This window comes from Leucoraja erinacea, unplaced genomic scaffold, assembly GCF_028641065.1.
Source record: "Leucoraja erinacea ecotype New England unplaced genomic scaffold, Leri_hhj_1 Leri_115S, whole genome shotgun sequence".
In the NCBI taxonomy this organism is placed as follows: domain Eukaryota; kingdom Metazoa; phylum Chordata; class Chondrichthyes; order Rajiformes; family Rajidae; genus Leucoraja; species Leucoraja erinaceus.
Window position 1 is genome coordinate 262,049 of NW_026575407.1, and position 21,602 is coordinate 283,650.

General features: G+C 51.2%; 1 protein-coding gene across 1 annotated transcript; it reads left to right on the top strand.

Moving 5' to 3' along the window:
* Nucleotides 1–763: 763 nt before the first annotated feature.
* On the top strand, nucleotides 764–21,348 carry eef1g (eukaryotic translation elongation factor 1 gamma; the record flags this gene model as incomplete). Its single annotated transcript, XM_055665289.1, has 7 exons — nucleotides 764–900; nucleotides 1,038–1,187; nucleotides 7,128–7,191; nucleotides 9,560–9,702; nucleotides 11,386–11,529; nucleotides 14,694–14,823; nucleotides 21,106–21,348. Coding segments are annotated over exons 1-7 (994 nt in total), but the record flags the coding sequence as incomplete, so codon positions are not given.
* Between the last annotated feature and the right edge of the window lie 254 nt (nucleotides 21,349–21,602).

A 21,602-nucleotide genomic window follows, 5' to 3' on the forward strand; every position in this document is an offset into this window, starting at 1 on the left:
GTTTAAGAATAAGGAGTAAGCCATTTAGAACGGAGACGAGGAAACACTTTTTCTCACAGAGAGTGGTGAGTCTGTGGAATTCTCTGCCTCGGAGGGCGGTAGAGGCCGGTTCTCTGGATGCTTTCAAGAGAGAACGAGATAGAGCTCTTAAAGATAGCGGAGTCAGGGGATATAGGGAGAAGGCAGAAACGGGGTACTGATTGGGGATGATCAGCCATGATCACATTGTAATCATGTAATCACTGTAGGACTGAATGGCCTCCTCCTGCTACCTATTGTGTATTGTCGTGGTGGATATATTACATATTATGTAAAAGAATATGTGTGTTATGATTGTGTTTATAATTTGTTTGGTTGTTTTGTTGTTTGTCTTTTGCACAAAAGTCCGCGAGCATTGCCACTTTCATTTCACTGCACATCCCGTATGTGTATGTGACAAATAAACTTGACTTGACTTGAATGGCCTACTCCTGCACCTATTGTCCATTGTATAAAACCTTCCTTACTAAAGTGCAACAAAGTAAATAGAAAATGTACAAAACAGCAATGCAGGACAGTAGACAGTGCAACAGAAGTGCAATGTACACAAACCTACTCCTGCACCTATGTGTCTATTGGTATGAGTGGCTCAGGCTGGGAGTTGGGGGGGCTCAGGCTGCGGCCTCCCGTGTAGGCCCCGTTGCCATGGTGAAGGGGGCTCTTCATTGGAGGTATCTCCTACAATGGGGGTGCGCTCCCTCAGTAGCTCAGGCTGCGGCCTCCCGTGTAGGCCCCGTTGCCATGGTGATCCCGGCAATGGCGGCGCCCTGCCATGCCCCGCCCCCTCCTTTACGGCAGACGAGGGGGCGTGTTTGCGACAGTCCCTCCTCTCTCTCGCTGGCTCTCATCATGGCGGCCGGGGTGAGTGTGGAGGGGAGAGGGGGGGGCGGCGACAATCCGTCGGATATCGGCGCCATCCTGCGTCCCCCGGCCCCACCCGCACCCGCCATCGCACCACCGCCGCCCTCTCTAACTCTGGGTCGTTATATTTCCCGCAGACTCTCTACACCTACCCCGACAACTGGCGGGCATTCAAGGCCATGGTGGCCGCCCAGTACAGCGGCTGCTCGCTGCGGGTGGACACCGGCTTCGTGCTGGGGCAGAGCAACCGCAGCCCGGCGTTCCTCGCCAAGTTCCCCCTGGGCAAGGTGAGTGAAGGGGCAGCAAACACAACACCACTGGCTTTCTACCTACCCACCCTCACCCACTCCCTGCCTTGTCCCCCACTCCCCTGCCTTCTCTCCCACACCACCCCCCCCCACTCCCACCCCCCTGCCCTCTCTCTCCACCCCCCTGCCCTCTCTCTCCCCCCACCCCCCCCCCTGTCTTCTCTCCCCCCCCACCACCCCACCCCCTGCCTTCTCTCCCACACCCCCCCCCCCTCTGCCTGCCTTCTCCCCCCCCCCCCCCACCACCTGCCTTCTCTCCCCCCCCCACCCCCATTCTCTCTCTCCCCCCCCCCCACCCCCCTGCCTTCTCTCTCCCACCCACCCCCACCCTGCCTTCTCCCCCCCCCACCCCCCTGCCCTCTCTCCCCCCCCCTGTCTTCTCTCCCCCCCCACCCCTGCCCTCCCACCCCCCCCCTGCCTCTCTCCCCCCCCCCCCCCCCCCCACACCCCCCTGCCTTCTCTCTCCCACCCCCCCCCACCCCTGCTTCTTCTCCTCCCCCCCCACCCACCCCCACCCAATGCCTTGTCTCACCCACCCCTCCCCTGCCTTCCCTCCTCCCCCCTGTCTTCTCTACCCCCCCACCCCACCCCCCCCCCCCTCTCTCCCACCCCCCTGCCTTCTCTCTCCCCCACCCACCCCCTGCCTTGTCCCACCCACCCCCTGCCTTCTCTCCCCCTGTCTTCTCTCCCCCCCCACCCCCCTGCCTCCTCTCCCCCCCCCCCCCACCCCACCCCTGCCTTGCCCCCCCCCACCCCCCCCCCCCTGCCTTCTGCCTTCTCCCCCACCCCCCACCCCTGCCTTCTCCCCTCCACCCCCCCACCCCTGCCATCTCTCCCAACCCCCCCCCCACACCCACCCCTGCCCCTTCTCCCCCCCCACCCACCCACCCACTGCCCTTGTCCCACCCCACCCTCCCCTGCCTTCTCTCCCCCTGTCTTCTCTCCCCCCCCCCACCCACCCCCCGCCTTCCCTCCCACCCCCCTGCCTTCTCTCTCCCCCCCCCCCCCCCCCCCTTCTCTTCTCCCCAGCCTTCTCCCTTCTACCCCATCCCCTCTCAAAACCCCTCATTACCCCCTCATTCTTCATTCCTCTCATCCCCCCACCCCACTCCTTGACCTCGCTCCCCACCCGTCCCCCATTTGCTCGATGCCAATGACAGTACTGTCCCCACCCGCTGGTCCTCGGCCGATTCCACGCAGTCCTGTGAAGTTGCGGCGTAGGTGCAGGGCGGTAGGGAAATTCTGACTGGACGTCAAGCACATGGGCGCCTTTCGCCCCTTACTCAGCCGTCCAGCACAGAAACTCCCCCTGAGAGCTTTATGTCACAGCACCTGCCCCAGTCTCCTCGACATTCCCTAACCCTCCCCTTTCCAGTATCCAGTTACTATCTGCGTCTGATGCTTGTGAGGCCGTTGGTTGGCAAAGGATTCACCATGTAGGTTAGAGACACAGCGCGAAAACAGGCCCTCCGGCTCTCCGAGTCGGCGCCGACCAGCAACGACAATATTACATTTGTACATTAATACCAAGCCAATTAACATACAGACCTGCACGTCTTTGGAGTGTGGGAGGAAACCGGAGATCCCAGAGACAACCCACGCAGGAGAACGTACAAACTCCGTACAGACAGCAGCCGTGGTCAGGGTCGAACCTGTTGTAAGGCAGTAGCTACCACTGTGCCACCGTGCCGCTTTAAGACAAATCCCAGGGTGTACAGAGTCACAATCGACTAGAAAAATCTAACGTGTGTCGATTGTTTTCGACAGATGGAGGGTCCCAAATCTAAATGTCGACTAAACTAGTGTGAATGCTGGATCATCGGCGTGCATTCAATGGTGCGAAGGGCCTGTTTCCATGCTGTATCTTTCAGGGAAATTCAAAACTGGCGCAGCGGCAGGATTGCTGCTTTACAGCACCAGAGACCTGGCTTTGGTGCTTGTCTGCAGTTTGTACGTTCTCCCTGTGACCTGCGTGGGTCCCCCCCCCCCCCCAGTACTCCGTTTTCCTCCCACACTCTAAGGCGCACTGGTTTGTAGGTTAATTGGCTTTGGTGAAATTGTAAATTGTCCCAAGTGTGTGTGGGATGGTGTTAATGTGCGGGTGTAGCTGGTCGGCAAGGACTCTGGACCGAAGGGCCTGTTTCCGCACTGTGTCTCTGAACTAAACTAATTTCAAGAAAGTGCATATTTCCAACAAAGAAAAGTGTAACAGCTGCAACAAGGTAGATTGGAAGGTAGATGCAAAATGCTGGAGAAACTCAGAGAGGTGACGTTTCGGGTCGAGACCCTTCTTCAGACATGTCGGGAGTAAACAAAAGTGCTGGAGAAACTCCGCGGGTGCAGCAGCATCTATGGAGCGAAGGAAATGGGCAACGTTTCGGGCCGAAACCCTTCTTCAGACAGATGTCAGAGGAGTGGGAGGTACAGAGATAAAATGTAGTCGGAGACAGTAAGACTGGTAGGAGAACTGGGGAGGGTACTTGAAGTTAAGGTTCATACAGCTGGGGTGTAAGCTGCCCAAGCGAAATATGAGGTGCTGCTCCTCCAATTTGCGCTGGGCCCCACAGATACTGAAGTAGAGGCCCTGACCCGAAACGTCACCTAACCATGTTCTCCGCAGATGCTGCCTGACCCTCTGAGTCCCTCCAACGCTTTGTGTTTTCACAGGTTATAGGTGTGGAATTAGGCCATTCGGCCCATCGAGTCCACTCCGCCATTCATTCATGGCTGATCTCTGCCTCCTAATCCCATTTTCCTGCCTTCTCCCCTTAACCCTCGACACCCGTTCTAATCACAAACTTGTCTATCTCTGCCGTAAGTATAACCACCGACCTGGCCTCCACAGCCCACTGTGGCAATGCGTTCCTCAGATTAACTACTCTCTTGACTAAAGAAGTTCCTCCTCACCTTGCTAAAAGAGCGTCCCATTAATTCTGAGGATGTGACCTCTGGTCCTAGACTCTCCCACTAGTGGAAACATCCTCTCCACATCCACTCTATCTATGCCATTCATTATTCTGTAAGTTTCAATGAGATCCCCCCCCCCCCCCCCCCCCCCTCAACCTTCTAACCTCAAGTGAGTACAGGCCGTCAAACGCTCTTGTTTTTCTCTGGATGTATGCGTGCGTGTCAGTTTGTATCATCCCCCAAGAATGGTGCAATTATCCTTCCCCGGTTGTGGCTCTTCGTAAGGCGAGTTTATTCTGCCGTTCAATCGCTGTTAGGGGGTGCCACAGTGGCGTATTGCCCTACAATACTTTTGTTTCCCCAAGAGAGAGGAGAGGAAATGTGAACAAAGAACAGTACACCATAAGAACGGGGACCCATAGTGTTGGAGTCAATGTCAAGTCAACCTGGTCTGATCTGCCTGTAAATGATCCGTATCCCTCTAGTAAGATGGCCTTCAACCCAGGCGACTCTGCTTTCTGCTCCCAGAAGTAGATCTGCTATCCAGTGCTCCCACAACTCAAAACAAACTTCCCTGATATAGAATTCCAAATTAAGGGCCTGTCCCACTATACGTGTTTACCCAAGAGCTCTCCCGAATTAAAAAAAAAAAAAAAAAAAAAAAAAAATCAAACTCGTGGTAAGTACAGAGCGGGTATGTCGGAGCTCGGGGCGTCTCTTAGCGGCTCGTAGCACTAACGGCAGGTACTCGGGAAATGCGGTAAGCTCGTGAAGTTTTATCAGCATGTTGAAAAATGTCCACGAGAGCCCCGAGTACCTACGAGCGGCTAATGGCGTAAATCTCCGAGTTCGAATCGGGGGGGGAACTCGGGAGAACTCTTGAATTACCTTGTACAGTAGGACAGGCCCTTTACCTGGGATTTGATGGTATTTTCCGACCCGTTCAGCCTTCCCCCAACTACGCACGTGCGGGGAGACAGCATCCCCACCGTGTCACCGGCGCCATTTTCAATAGCGACGCGGCTGACGGGCCTCCCCCAACTCGCGTACGTCGTAAATATACAGGTGCTACTTTATTTCCGCAAACCATCCCGCGGGGCTGATTGGACCCCTTCGTGTCTCCCCGCGTCTCCTTGCGCCGCGGGCCCAGTATCCGCGCGTGCGCAGTCGGGGGCGACAGTCGCGGTTGGGGAATGCTTACCGGACCGGGAAATTTCCTGAAATTATTTTATTTCCCTAAAATTACCCGAACAGCAGCAATTCCCCACACCAGCTGTCCTCTTAATATTCCCTCTCCCCCCTTATCCTGTATCAACTCTGGACAGCTTGATTGTAATCAGGTTCTCAGTGGATGGTCACCTTGTCGTGGTGGAGAAGCTCGTGTGGACCTGAGATCCTGAGAGCGATGCTCCTGGTAGGGTCACCCATGGCGGTAAGGTCGAGGGGGAGGTCTCTGACAAAGAGCCAATCCAACCAAGACCTCAACGGTGGAACAGGCGGAGGACGATGGCTGACTTTAGTGGAGGAACATGTCACGACGTCTGGGAAGGCGGATGAAGGCTGTCTTGGACTCCATGCCACTGGATCCTGACCCAGATCTGTCGAGGACCGTGCGGTGGCTGCCTGTGCACCAGCCTCCCCACGTTAAACAAGGTCACGCACAGGCCTCCTCCGTGAGAGGACAGTCGTGCTTGTTTCGATTGACTGCTGATGATGAGTCATGTAGGTTGTAATCAGGGTGGTGCAGCGGTAGAGTTGCTGCCTCGCAGTGCCAGAGACCCGGGTTCGATCCTGACTACGGGTGCTGTCTGCACGGAGTTAGTACGTTCTCCCTATGACCGTGCTGTCTTTCTATGGGTGCTCCGGTTTCCTCCCACACTCCACAAAGACATACAGGTTTGTCAGTTAATTGGCTTTGGTAAGCTGGAAACCTGTCCCCAGTGTAATGTGCGGGGTGGTTGCTGGGTCGGTGCGGACTCTGTGGGCCGAAGGGCCTGTTTCCGGGTTAGTTCTAAACCGTTGGTTTTTAATTTTAGAACTACGGCGGGGGAACGGGCCCTTTGGCCCACTGAGTCCACTCTGCCCAGCGATCGCCCGAACACTCGTTCTATCCCACAGACTGGGGACAATTTACAGAATTCAATTGACCGACAAACCGGCACGTCTTCGGAATGTGGGAGGAAACCAAGACACCCGGAGAAAGCACAGGGAGAACTTGCAAACTCCACACCGACAGCACCCGAAGTCAGGATCGAACCCTGGGTCTCTGGTGTTGTAAGGCAGCAGCTAAAGTCGTCTCGCTGACTGTGTATAGCATGCAACTGAAGAAGCTTTTCACTGTACCTCACTCAGCGCATGTGACAATAATGAACGTAACTATTCCTTGTGTAGGAAAGAACTGCAGATGCTGGTTTAAGTCGAAGGTGGACACAAAATGCTGGAGTAACTCAGCGGGTCAAGCAGCATCTCTAGAGAAAAGGAATAGGTGATGTTTCGGTTCGAGACTCCATGCATATCCATGTGTCTATCTGCAGTCCCCTTAACATTAACAAATAATGTTTGGGACAAAGACCCATCATTTATTTATTTGCTTCTGTGCCCCACAATTTGAGATTTGTAATAGTGAACACACATGTGGTTAAAGTGCACATTGTCAGGTTTTAATAAAGGCCATTTTTATACATTTTGGTTTCACCATGTAGAAATTACAGCAGAGTTTATACATGAGCACGTAACACGTCCACAAACCCTTTTTTTCCAGGACTGAGGCAAATATATAAATGATGGGTCTTTGTCCCAAACATGGAGGGCACTGTAGAACGCCACTATCGTATCTGTCTCCATCAAAGCCCCTGGCAGGGCGTTCCATGTCCTCACCGCCTTCTGTGTAAAGCAAGAACTAGCCTGTGCCTCCCTGCAAGGAGGTGAAGATGTGACAATGCACAGAGGGCGAGTGGCAGCATCTCCTGTACACCCCACCCCGCGCTCACAACGCCTCTGCTTCTCTCCCAGGTCCCAGCGTTCGAAGGCGACGATGGCTTCTGTGTGTTCGAGAGCAACGCCATTGCTTATTACGGTAAGGGTTCCTTACTTCTCGATCTGTGCGGGGCAGTCACAAAATGTTCCCCTTCTCCAAAACCAGAATGGATTATTTTTGGAATATCGGAAGGTAACCCTGAACTAAACGTGTTTCAGAAGAATTTATTTAATTACGGGCTAATAATGGGGAAAAAAGCTTATACTTAAATTCTGGAAAAATGCGCCGACACCAACAATAAAAATGTGGATATCAAATATGTTTGAAACATTACATCTGGAAGAGATGAGATTCCTCTTAGCATGTAAAGCAGACCAATTCCAAAAGACGTGGTCTGTTTCTGGACCTATTACAAGTATGAGGTGCAATAGTAATTTTTAAAAATGATTAAATAAATAAATGGTATCAGGACCTGGTAACGGGAGGTAAAACAACAAAAACGGACTTGGTTGGTAGTCCCCTTTCTGCGGAGTTTAACGTTGTAATAGAGCGATTGTTCCCATTTTCTTTTTCTTTCTTTTCTAGGGTCTACTTTCTCACTTTACTTCCTTCTCTAACTTCTTTTCTAAGGGGCTTTCTTTTCCCAACACTCTTGCACTTCACAACTCTTGCGCACTTTCTTTACTTCTATCTTTTTCTTAAAGCTTAAAAAAAAATTGAAGCGGTACAAAAAATGTATTAAGATATATGTGTTGTGTAGTATTGTAATTTACCGTACTTCTAATTTAAAAAAAAAAAAAAAAAAAAAAAAAAAAATGTTCCCCTTCTCTTCCCCGTCCCCGGGGGCAGGGCTGCTGTGGACCGCAGGAGGCTTGCTCTACCCCTCACCTCCCACCCCGTCCTCCCTCCTGCTCCGGTGATCCGGATTCCTTCCCGACCAGTGGGCGCGGAGGCTACACGCTCTCTGCGAGTTCCAGGACTATCCCAAATCAAAATAAGATGAATGGATCAGGGGCGATCATGGATCTCGGGATCAAACCCGGGTCTCTGGCGCTGTGAGACGTGCCGCTTTGTAGGTTAATTGGCTTCTGTAAATTGTCCCTAGTGTGTGTGTGTGTAGGGTAATGATACAGGGTGATCGCTGGTGGGTGCGGACTCTGTGGGCCGAATGGCCTGTTACCGCGCTGTATCTCTCTATAAAGTATAAAGTGCAACAATGAAAGACCATTGTATCCGGAGAGTGTCTCTTCCCCCTTGCCCTTATCCTCTATCCTTATCCCTATCCTTCGATTTAGCTCTTGGGGCCAAAGGAGTCAAGGGAAATTGGGGGGGAAAAGCAGGAACGGGGTACTTTTTGATCAGCCGTGATCGTATTGAGCTGGCTACAATGGCCTGGTTTAGAGATGCAGCGTGGAAACCTGCCCTTTGACCCACCGAGTCCAGCCAACCACCGAACACTATCCTACACCCACTCCGGACAATTGTTGCATTTACCAAGACAATTAACCGACAAACCTGCACGTCTTTGGAGTGTGGGAGAAAACCGAAGGTGTTGGAGAAACGGGGAGAAGGTGCAAACTCTGTACAGACAGCGCCCGTAGTCGGGATCGAACCTGGGTGTCTCCGACGCTGCCGGCAACTCTACCGCTGCGCCACCGTGACAGTCCCGCGCCTGTTTTCTACGTTTCCCCTCCACTGTCCCCCCCACATCCACCGCGTGGTTTTGAGCGTCGCCACTGACAATAGACAATAGGTGCAGGAGTAGGCCCTTCGAGCCAGCACCGCCATTCAATGTGATCATGGCTGATCATCCCCAATCAGTGCCCCGTTCCTGCCTTCTCCCCACATCCCCTGACTCGGCTATCTTTAAGAGCCCTATCTAGCTCTCTCTTGAAAGTATCCAGAGAACCGGCCTCGGAGGCACAGACTCACAACTCTCTGTGAGAAAAAGTGTTTCCTCGTCTCCGTTCTAAATGGCCGACCCCTTATTCTTAAACTGTGTGTGGCCCCAGTTTCTGGACTCCCCCAACATCGGGAACATGTTTCCTGCCTCCAGCGTGTCCAAGCCCTTAACAATCTTTCAGAGGGAACTGCAGATGCTGGAGAATCGAAGGTTACACAAAAAAGCTGGAGAAACTCAGCGGGTGCAGCAGCATCTATGGAGCGAAGGAAATAGGCAACGTTCCGGGCCGAAACCCACACACTAGGGACAATTTACAGTGTTTAAGAAGGAACTGTCTGATGAAGGGTTTCGGCCCGAAACGTTGCCTATTTCCTTCGCTCCATAGATGCTGCTGCACCCGCTGAGTTTCTCCAGCTTTTTTGTGTAACCCTTAACAATCTTGTATGTTTCAATGAGATCCTCTCTCATGCTTCTAAACTCCAGAGTGTACAAGCCCACAGCCGCTCCATTCTCTCAGCATATAACAGTCCCTCTCTCTCTCTCTTTCTCTCTCTCTCCCACCAGTGGCCGACGTCGATCTCCGCGGGACGACACGGGAGGCGGAGGCCCAGGTCCTCCAGTGGGTCTGCTTCGCCGACAGCCACGTCATCCCCCCCGCCAGCACTTGGGTCTTCCCCACCCTGGGGATCATGCAGTACAACAAGCAGGTGGGTCAGCCGCGCCACTCCAGGAATAGGGGCCCCTATTCCCGGACCTCCGAACTCCGCAACGAGCTCCCGGGCAAAAGTAAGCGAAATCCCCCCTCCCCGATCGGCGGGTTGGATTTGCCCCCTCCCCGCGACTCTGGAGCAGTCGATCCATCCTTTCCTCGTACGTCGGGCCTGCCATCCACCGACTTGCAACTCTCTGTGTGGGGGGAAAAGTGTTTCCTCATCTCTGTTCTAAATATAACATAGACAATAGGTGCAGGAGGAGGCCATTCAGCCCTTCGAGCCAGCACCATTCGCCATTCATTGTGATCATGGCTGATCGTCCCCTATCAATAACCCGTGCCTGCCTTCTCCCCATATCCCTTGACTCCACTAGCCCCTAGAGCTCTATCTAACTCTCTCTATCCATCCATCCAGTGACTTGGCCTCCACTGCCCTCTGCGGCAGGGAATTCCACAAATTCACACAACTCTCTGGGTGAAAAAGTTTTTCCTCACCTCAGTCTTAAATGGCCTCCCATTTATTCTAAGACTGTGGCCCCTGGTTCTGGACTCGCCCAACATTGGGAACATTTTTCCTGCGTCTAGCTTGTCCAGTTCTTTTATAATTTTATATGTTTCTATAAGATCCCCCACCCCTCATCCTTCTAAACTCCAGTGAATACAAGCCTAGTCTTTTCAATCTTTCCTCAAATGGCTTGCCCCTTATTCTTAAACTGTGTGGCCCCTGGTTCTGGACTGCCCCACATCAGGAACATGTTTCCTGCCTCTAGCGTGTCCAAACCCTTATCTTACATGTTTCAATGAGATCCTCCTCGCTCATCCTTCGAAGCTCCAGTGTATACAAGCCCAGCCGCTCCATTCTCTCAACATAACCTGGTGAACCTAAGCTGCACTCCCTCAATTGCAAGAATGTCCCTTCCTCAAATTTGGAGACCAAAACTGCACACAAAACTCCAGGTGTGGTCTCGCTAGGGCCCCTGGATAACTGCAGAAGGACCATATAACAATTACAGCACGGAAACAGGCCATCTCGGCCCTACAAGTCCGTGCCGAACAATTTTTTTTTCCCCTTAGTCCCACCTGCCTGCACTCATACCATAACCCTCCATTCCCTTCTCATCCAAATGCCTATCCAATTTATTTTTAAATGATACCAATGAACCTGCCTCCACCACTTCCACTGGAAGCTCATTCCACACCGCTACCACTCTCTGAGTAAAGACGTTCCCCCTCATATTACCCCTAAACTTCTGTCCCTTAATTCTGAAGTCATGTCCTCTTGTTTGAATCTTCCCTATTCTCAAAGGGAAAAGCTTGTCCACATCAACTCTGTCTATCCCTCTCATCATTTTAAAGACCTCTATCAGGTCCCCCCCTTAACCTTCTGCGCTCCAGAGAATAAAGACCTAACTTATTCAACCTATCTCTGTAACTTAGTTGTTGAAACCCAGGCAACATTCTAGTAAATCTCCTCTGTACTCTCTCTATTTTGTTGACATCCTTCCTATAATTGGGCGACCAAAATTGTACTCCATGCTCCAGATTTGGTCTCACCAATGCCTTGTACAATTTTGTTCTTGGCCTTGGACCTCTTTGTTCCTATACTCAACTCCTCTTGTTATGAAGGCCAACATGCCATTCACCTTCAAACGCTGTTCTCATCCCCCACCCCACTCAGGCAACTGAACACGCCAAAGAGGAGCTGAAGAAGGTCCTGGGCATTCTGGACGAGCATCTGAAGACGAGGACCTTCCTGGTGGGAGAGAGGGTCACCCTGGCCGACATCACTCTGGTCTGCTCTCTCCTCTGGCTGTACAAGCAGGTACTGATTTACACGGGTGCATGGATGGGACGGGTGTAGAGGGATGCGGGCCAAATGCAGGCAGGCGGGCTAGTGTAGGTGGGACATGCCGGTCACAATCATACTTTATTAGCTAAGTATGTTTCGCAAGATACGAGGAATTTAATTTTGTTCAAGAAGGAACTGCAGATGCTGGAAAATCGAAGGTAGACAAAAATGCTGGAGAAACTCAGCGGGTGCAGCAGCATCTATGGAGCGAAGGAAATAGGCAACGTTTCATTATTGCCATAGAGGGAGTGCAGAGACGGTTCACCAGACTGATTCCTGGGATGTCAGGACTGTCTTATGAAGAAAGACTGGATAGACTTGGTTTATACTCTCTAGAATTCAGAAGATTGAGAGGGGATCTTATAGAAACTTACAAAATTCTTAAGGGGTTGGACAGGCTAGATGCAGGAAGATTGTTCCCGATGTTAGGGAAGTCCAGGACAAGGGGTCGCAGCTTAAGGATAAAGGGGAAATCCTTTAAAACCGAGATGAGAAGAACTTTTTTCACACAGAGTGGTGAATCTCTGGAACTCTCTGCCACAGAGGGTAGTTGAGGCCACAGTTCATTGGCTATATTTAAGAGGGAGTTAGATGTGGCCCTTGTGGCTAAGGGGATCAGGGGGTATGGAGAGAAGGCAGGTACGGGATACTGAGTTGGATGATCAGCCATGATCATATTGAATGGCGGTGCAGGCTCGAAGGGCCGAATGGCCTACTCCTGCACCTAATTTCTATGTTGACTATTTCCTTCGCTCCATAGATACTGCTGCACCCGCTGAGTTTCTCCAGCAATTTTGTGTACCATCGAGTATAGAAGTTGGGAGGTTATATTGCAGTTCTTATTGAAACATATATAAGATTATTAAGTCTGAAGAAGGGTTTCGGCCCGAAACGTAGCCTATTTCCTTTGCTCCATAGATGCTGCTGCACCCGCTGAGTTTCTCCAGCATTTTTGTCTATACCTTCCAGGCCCTTAAGGATGTCTGCATGACTCCAGTTCACTGGAGCAAACTGCAAAAAACCCAACAAACTCATCGGGAACACCGGCTCCGTCCTGGGGTCGCAGTTGGAATTGAATTCACGGGAGGTTGGTCTTGGAGGGGAGGATGCTCCACAAACTGCGGAGCATCCTGGACAATACAGCGGGTGCGGGCAGCATCTATGGAGTGAAGACCCCATCCTTCTTCAGACTGATGCAAGATGGGGTGGGCAGGAAGAAGCAAGGAAGAGAAGGAGGAGCCAGAGGGCTGAGGGAGATCCGGGAAGGGGAGGAGACATCTAAGGGCTACCGGAAATTGTAGAATTCGCTGTTTATGCCGCTAGGGTGCAGACTGCCCAGGCGGAATATGAGGTGCTCGCTCCTCCAGTTTCCGGTGGTGCTCGCTCTGGCCATGGATGAGGCCCGGGGCAGAAAGTTCGGATTGGGATTGGGAATGGGAGGGGGAGTTGAAGTGCTGAGCCACCAGGAGATCAGGTTGGTTATTGCAAACCGAGCGGAGGTGTTGGGCGAAACGATCGCCAAGCCTACGCTTGGTCTCAGCGATGTAGATCAGCTGACATCTAGAGCAGCGGATGCAATAGATGAGATCGCCAAGTCGTACAAATAAACAGCAACGGAACGCACAAAACACAATTTAACGTAAACATCCACCACAGTGACCCCTCCACACTCCTCACTGTGATGTGACGGGGGGGGGAAAAGTTGGAATCTCTTCCCTTCTTTGCTCTCCCGCGGGGCTTGGCTTCCGTAGCCGGCGGTGTTTGGGCCTCCGTGCCGGGGTAATCAGCTCCTGCATTGGGGGGCGGTGTCAGCTCCCCCGTGCCGGATGCCGAACTTCTGCGCCCTTGGAGCTACCCGACTAGCCTCTCCCGAGACTGCGGGCTCTCGATGTAAAGTCCGCAGGCTGCGGCCGGAGCAATCCCAGGCAAGGGATCGACTCCGGTGTTGAATCCACGCCCCCAAGGTCAGTCCGAGGAGGCCTCCGGCTCCATCCATGGTACTGATTGGGGATGATCAGCCATGGCGGTGCTGGCTCGAAGGGCCGAATGGCCTCTACTCCTGCACCTGTTGTCTATTGACCCGTCCTTGATATTGCTGCCGGCCTTGCCGAGGCAGCGAGAGGTATAAATGAAGTCAAAGAAAATAGGTGCAGGAGTAGAGGCCATTCGGCCCTTCGAGCCTGCACCACCATTCAATATGATCACGGCTGATCATCCAACTCAGTATCCCGTACCTGCCTTCTCTCCATACCCCCTGATCCACGCACACAGTCTTAGAATAAAGGGGAGGTCATTTAAGACTGAGAAGGGGAGGTGAAAAAAAAGTTTTCACCCAGAGAGTTGTGTGAATGTGTGGAATTCCCTGCCGCAGAGGGCAGTGGAGGCCAAGTCACTGGGTGGATTTGAGAGAGAGTTAGATAGAGCTCTAGGGGCTAGTGGAGTCAAGGGATGCGGGGAGAAGGCAGGCACGGGTTATTGATAGGGGACGATCAGCCATAGAAACATAGAAATTAGGTGCAGGAGTCGGCCATTCGGCCCTTCGAGCCTGCACCGCCATTCAATATGATCATGGCTGATCATCCCCAATCAGTATCCTGTACCTGCCTTCTCTCCATACCCCCTGATCCCCTTAGCCACAATGGCCACATCTAATCCCCTCTTAAATATAGCCAATGAACTGTGTGGCCGCAACTACTTTCTGTGGCAGAGAATAATGCATTTCGTTGTCTCTGTACTGTACAATGGCGATTAAAATTGAATCTGAATCTGAATTCCACAGATTCAACAGTCTCTGTGTGTGTGTGGGAGGTTGGTCTCGGACTTTGTATTGTGTTGTATTCAAATTTATTGTCATTGTCTCAATTTGAGACAACGAAATGAATTTCCCTTACAGGCAGTATCGTTAAAAAAAAATCACAAGAAAAATAATAAAAATTAAATAATAAATAATCAAACATATTAAAAATAAAATTGAAATTGAATAAAAAAAAAAAAAAAAAAAAAAAACTTGCCCGGTGTTGTTTGGCCGGGGGGGGGGGGGGGGGGGGGTTGGCGAGGAGTGGGTCTGGGTCTGCCGCGTGACTTGGTGTTGTTTTGCCCCGTCACCCCAACTGTCCGCGACCTCTCTCCGTCCGCAGGTACTGGAGCCCTCGTTCCGCCAGTCCTTCACAAACACCAACCGCTGGTTTGTGACCTGCGTCAACCAGCCCCAGTTCAAAGCCGTGCTGGGCCAGGTCAACCTGTGCGACAAGATGGCGCAGTTTGACGGTGAGTGGGCGCGCGGGCGCGTGCGCGAGTTCGTCAGGGCGGCGTGTGGTGGCCCAGTGGTAGAGCTGCCGCCCTCCAGCGCCAGGCACCCGGGTACGATCCTGACCACGGGTGCTTGATGGTGGCAAAAACAGGAAAGCAGTCTATTATCTAAATGGTGGCCGATTGGGAAAGGGGGAGATGCAGCGAGACCTGGGTGTCATGGTACACCAGTCATTGAAGGTAGGCATGCAGGTGCAGCAGGCAGTAAAGAAAGCGAATGGTATGTTGGCTTTCATTGCAAAAGGATTTGAGTATAGGAGCAGAGAGGTTCTACTGCAGGAGAGAAGAGTCTGAAGAAGGGTTTCGGCCCGAAACGTTGCCTATTTCCTTCGCTCCATAGATGCTGCTGCACCCGCTGAGTTTCTCCAGCTTTTCTGTGTAACCTACGAGGTTCTACTGCAGTTGTACAGGGTCTTGGTGAGACCACACCTGGAGTATTGCGTACAGTTTTGGTCTCCAAATCTGAGGAAGGACATTATTGCCATAGAGGGAGTGCAGAGACGGTTCACCAGACTGATTCCTGGGATGTCAGGACTGTCTTATGAAGAAAGACTGGATAGACTTGGTTTATACTCTCTAGAATTTAGGAGATTGAGAGGGGATCTTATAGAAACTTACAAAATTCTTAAGGGGTTGGACAGGCTAGATGCAGGAAGATTGTTCCCGATGTTAGGGAAGTCCAGGACAAGAGGTCACAGCTTAAGGATAAGGGGGAAATCCTTTAAAACCGAGATGATGAGAACTTTTTTCACACAGAGAGTGGTGAATCTCTGGAACTCTCTGCCACAGAGGGTAGTTGAGGCCAGTTCATTGGCTATATTTAAGAGGGAGTTAGATGTGGCCCTTGTGGCTAAGGGGATCAGGGGGTATGGAGAGAAGGCAGGTACGGGATACTGAGTTGGATGATCAGCCATGATCATATTGAATGGCGGTGCAGGCTCGAAGGGCCGAATGGCCTACTCCTGCACCTAATTTCTATGTTTCTATGTTTGATGTACCTGTACCGCCTCCCTGTGACCCACACGCTGGTCCTCCCCCGAGATCTCCGGGTGTCCTCCCACACTCCAAAGACGTACAGGTCTGTAGGCGAATTGGCCTTGGTAAAAATTGCCCCTGGTGCGTGTAGGGTCGTGTTAATCGGTGGGACCAAGCTGTATCTCTAAACTAAATTAAGCTTTTTAAAAAAATAAAATTAAGTTGTAGGGGAAGAATTCGGCCATTCGGCCCATCAAGTCTACTCCGCCATTCAATCATGGCTGCCCGCTGATCTATCTCTCCCTGTCCACTCCATTCCCCTGCCTTCTCCCCATTACTCTTGACGTTCTTACTTATCAAGCACCCAGCAATGTCCACCGTAAAAATATCCACTTACTTGGCCTCCACCGCCGTCTGTGGCAATGAATTCCACAGATTCACCACCCTCAGGCTACAGAAAATCCTCCTCGTCTCCTTTCCAAAATGATGTCCTTTTATTCTGAGGCTGTGGCCTCTAGTCCTAGACTCTCCCACTAGTGGAAATGTCCCTCTGAAAGCAAGCGATCATTTGACAAAACCCATGATAACTTCTTTATATTACACCACCACCACAGATGGATTAATGGATCCCTTCCTGTCTGAAGGAGGGTCATGGCCCGAAACGTTGCCTATTTCCTCCGCTGCCTCGCCCGCTGAGTTTCTCCAGCATTTTTGTCTGCCTTCCTGACGATGCCTCTTTTACTAACAGATCGGTAGTTTTCCTTTTCTCTCTCTCGATAAAATAACTCTTATGACTCACTGGCTAAAGAAATCCCTCCTCCCTCATCGCCTTTCTAAAGATACGTCCTTTTATTCTGAGGCTGTGCCCTCTGATCCTAGACTTCAACTATCCTCTCCACACCCTCTCTATCCTGGGCTTTCATTATTCTGGCAGATCTGGAGGGGGGGTGTGTGTCATAGAGTGATGCAGTGTTGAAACAGGCCCAACTTGCCCACACCGGCCCATCTACATTAATCCCACCTCCCTGCGTTTGCTCCATATCCCTCCAAACCTGTCCTATCCACGTACCGTTTCTTAAAAGTTGCGATGGTCCCAGCCTCAACCTCCTCCGGCAGCTCATTCCGTACTCCCACCACCCTTTCTGTGGACAAAATTACCCCTCAGATTACTGTAAAATCTTTTTTCCCCTTCACCTTGAACCTTTGTCCTCTGGTCCTCCATTCCCCAACTCCGGGCAAGAGACTCTGTGCACGAGGGCGCATTGTTTAACCGGACCGCCCCATCGCAAGGTGTCGCACTTTAGGAGGTTGAATGTAAAGGGAAGGTGTGTAGTTAATGATAGGCCCTTGACAGCATTGGTAGACAGAGTCAGTCCAGGGGGGCAGTACATTGGCACAGTGGTAGAGTTGCTGCCCCACAGCGCCAGAGACCCAGGCAAATTCTCCCTGTGACCCACATCCCAAAGGCGTAGGTTAATTGGCCCCCTGTAAATGACCCCCTAGTGTGTAGGGAGTTGATGAGAAAATAGGTTAGAAACATAGAAATTAGGTGCAGGAGTAGGCCATTCGGCCCTTCGAGCCTGCACCGCCATTCAATATGATCATGGCTGGTCATCCAACTCAGTATCCCGTACCTGCCTTCTCTCCATACCCCCTGATCCCCTTAGCCACAAGGGCCACATCTAACTCCCTCTTAAATATAGCCAATGAACTGGCCTCAACTACCCTCTGTGGCAGAGAGTTCCAGAGATTCACCACTCTCTGTGTGAAAAAAGTTCTTCTCATCTCGGTTTTTTAAAGGATTTCCCCTTTATCCTTAAGCTGTGACCCCTTGTCCTGGACTTTCCCAACATCGGGAACAATCTTCCTGCATCTAGCCTGTCCAACCCCTTAAAAATTTTGTAAGTTTCTATAAGATCCCCTCTCAATCTTCTAAATTCTAGAGAGTATAAACCAAGTCTATCCAGTCTTTCTTCATAAGACAGTCCTGACATCCCAGGAATCAGTCTGGTGAACCGTCTCTGCACTCCCTCTATGGCAATAATGTCCTTCCTCAGAGTTGGAGACCAAAACTGTACGCAATACTCCAGGTGTGGTCTCACCAAGACCCTGTACAACTGCAGTAGAACCTCTCTGCTCCTATACTCAAATCCTTTTGCAATGAAAGCTAACATACCATTCGCTTTCTTTACTGCCTGCTGCACCTGCATGCCTACCTTCAATGACTGGTGTACCAGAACTAGTTAACTGGCCGTCACGGTGGAGCAGCGAATGCAACGCCGGTGATCTGGGTTCCATCCCGACTACGGGTGCTGTCTGTACGCAGTTTGAACGTTCTCCCCGTGACCTGCGTGGGTTTTCTCCGGGATCTTTGGTTTCCTCCCACACTCCAAAGACGTACAGGTTTGTAGGTCAATTGGCTCGGTGTAAATGTAAAAACTATCCCTAGTGGGTGTAGGATAGTGTTAGTGCGCGGGGATCGCTGGTCTGCGCAGACCCGGTGGGCCGAATGGCCTGTTTCCGCGCTGTATCTCTAAACTAGTGTGAACAGCTGATCGTTGGACGGCATGGTCTCAGTGGGCCGAAGGGCCCGTTTCCACGCTGTATCTTTCAGCTGAAACTAAATTAAAACTATAAACATGTATGAACCAAAAATTAAACTTCGCAACTTGTAGTTGGGATGTAATGTTAAAATTGTACAAGGCATTGGTGAGGCCAATTCTGGAGTATGGTGTACAATTTTGGTCGCCTAATTATAGGAAGGATGTCAACAAAATAGAGAGAGTACAGAGGAGATTTACTAGAATGTTGCCTGGGTTTCAGCAACTAAGTTACAGAGAAAGGTTGAATAAGTTAGGACTTTATTCTCTGGAGCGCAGAAGGTTAAGGGGGGACTTGATAGAGGTCTTTAAAATGATGAGAGGGATAGACAGAGTTGACGTGGATAAGCTTTTCCCACTGAGAGTAGGGAAGATTCAAACAAGGGGACATGACTTGAGAATTAAGGGACTGAAGTTTAGGGGTAACATGAGGGGGAACTTCTTTACTCAGAGAGTGGTAGCTGTGTGGAATGAGCTTCCAGTGAAGGTGGTGGAGGCAGGTTCGTTTTTTATCATTTAAAAATAAATTGGATAGTTATATGGATGGGAAGGGAATGGAGGGTTATGGTCTGAGCGCAGGTATATGGGACTAGGGGAGATTATGTGTTCGGCACGGACTAGAAGGGTCGAGATGGCCTGTTTCCGTGCTGTAATTGTTATATGGCTATATGGTTGTAGGAACGGCCTTTGGCCAGGAGAGGGAGCAAACGAGTCATTCAATCATGGCTGATCTATCTCCCCCTCTCAACCCCATTCTCCTGCCCTCTCCCCTTTAGCCCCTGGCACCCGTAACAAGAACAAACCCGCCAGCCTTCACCGTAAACCTATCCATTGACGTGCAATCTGTGGCAATGTATTCCCCAGACTGGTCACCCACTGACTAAATAGAAACATAGAAACATAGAAATTAGGTGCAGGAGTAGAGGCCATTCGGCCCTTCGAGCCTGCACCGCCATTCAATATGATCATGGCTGATCATCCAACTCAGTATCCCGTACCTGCTTTCTCTCCATACCCCCTGATCCCCTTAGCCACAAGGGCCACATCTAACTCCCTCTTAAATATAGCCAATGAAGTGGCCTCAACTACCCTCTGTGGCAGAGAGTTCCAGAGATTCACCACTCTCTGCGTGAAAAAAGTTCTTCTCATCTCGGTTTTAAAGGATTTCCCCTTTATCCTTAAGCTGTGACCCCTTGTCCTGGACTTCCCTAACATCGGGAACAATCTTCCTGCATCTAGCCTGTCCAACCGCTTAAGAATTTTGTAAGTTTCTATAAATCCCCTCTCAATCTTCTAAATTCTAGAGAGAGAGTACAAACCAAGTCTATCCAGTCTTTCTTCATAAGACAGTCCTGACATCCCAGGAATCAGTCTGGTGAACCGTCTCTGCACTCCCTCTATGGCAATAATGTCCTTAAACCAAACCTAGGCTGATGTCCTCGGAGGTTGCGGGCAGGGTTGGCTCTCCGCAGTGGGGAAAAATCCAGCTCCCTCGTGTTCCTGTCCCGATCTCGGACCTTTTCCCACACAAAGGGTGGTGGGTGTACGGAACGAGCTGCCAGAGGAGGCAAACATAGAAAATAGGTGCAGGAGTCGGCCCTTCGAGCCAGCACCGACCGACATTCCATATGATCATGGCTGATCATCCGAAATCAATACCCCGTTCCTGCTTTCTCCCCATACCCCTTGATTCCGTTAGCCCGAATAACTAAATCTAACTCTCTCTTGAAAACATCCAGTGAATCGGCCTCCACTGCCTTCTGTGGCAGAGAATTCCACAGACTCGCAACTCTCTGGGTGGAAAGGTTTTTTTCCTCACCTCAGTCTTAAATGACCTCCCTTTTATTCTAAGACTGTGTGTGTGGCCCCTGGTTCTGGACTCACCCAACATTGGGAACATTTTTCCTGCATCTAGCTTGTCCAGTCCTTTAATAATTTTATATGTTTCTATAAGACCCCCCCCCCCCCATCCTTCTAAACTCCAGTGAATACAAGCCTAGTCTTTTCAATCTTTCCTCATGTGACAGTCCCGCCATCCCAGGGATCAGTCTTGTGAACCTGCGCTGCACTGCCTCAATCACAAGGATGTCCTTTTCCTTGAATTAGGAGACCAAAACTGTACATAATACAGTTGTGGCTAAGGGGATCAGAGGGTATGGAGAGAAGGCAGGTACAGGATACTGAGTTGGATGATCAGCCATGATCATATTGAATGCCCTACTCCTGCACCTAATTTCTATGTTTCTAATGATGCTATCAGGCAGATCGCTCAGCTTGAAGCAAGCCAATCCTACCTTTGAGATTAAACAGGGTGGCGGACAAATTAATATTTACTTGGATATTCATCAACATTGGATAAAGTTCTTTGCTTGCGAACGCTGGGAGCTGCCCCGATGGGTTTGGTTTGGCTGTAGACACAAGTGCCATTGTGAAACGTCACCTGGCAGTGCTTGCTGCTGCTGTTGGGAGTGGCTCTGAACTCCAGACTACCCGCCCCAGAGCCAGGTACGCCGCGCTGTCCTTTTTCTCAAATTAGGAGACCAAAACTGTACGCGATACTCCAGATGTGGTCTCACCAGATCACTCTGCGACCTGCTTGTGGTTGCATGGGGCCGGGATGTGCTTGGCTGGTGTGGGATTAACGATGTGGTGTCTCTCCGGGCAGCCAAGAAGTTTGCTGACATGCAGCCCAGGAAGGAGAAGGCTCCCAAGGACGCCAAAGACCCAAAGCCCCAGGAGAAGAAGAAGAAGGAGGAGAAGAAGCCGGCAGCAGCAGCGGCCCCTGAGGATGAGCCGGACGCCACTGACGAGGTCCTCTCAACCGAGCCCAAAACCCAGGACCCCTTCGCTCACCTGCCTAAGAGGTTTGGAGACCCGTCCCTTTGCGACGCCCCTTGTGTCAAGAGCAGTAAAACCAGGGCCAGGGGCACACACACACACACACACACACACACACACACACACACACACACACACACACACACACAGTCTTAGAATAAAGGGGAGGTCATTTAAGACTGAGAAGGGGAGGTGAGAAAAAACATTTTCACCCAGAGAGCTGTGTGAATGTGTGGAATTCCCTGCCGCAGAGGGCAGTGGAGGCCAAGTCACTGGGTGGATTTAAGAGCGAGTTAGATAGAGCTCTAGGGGCTAGTGGAGTCG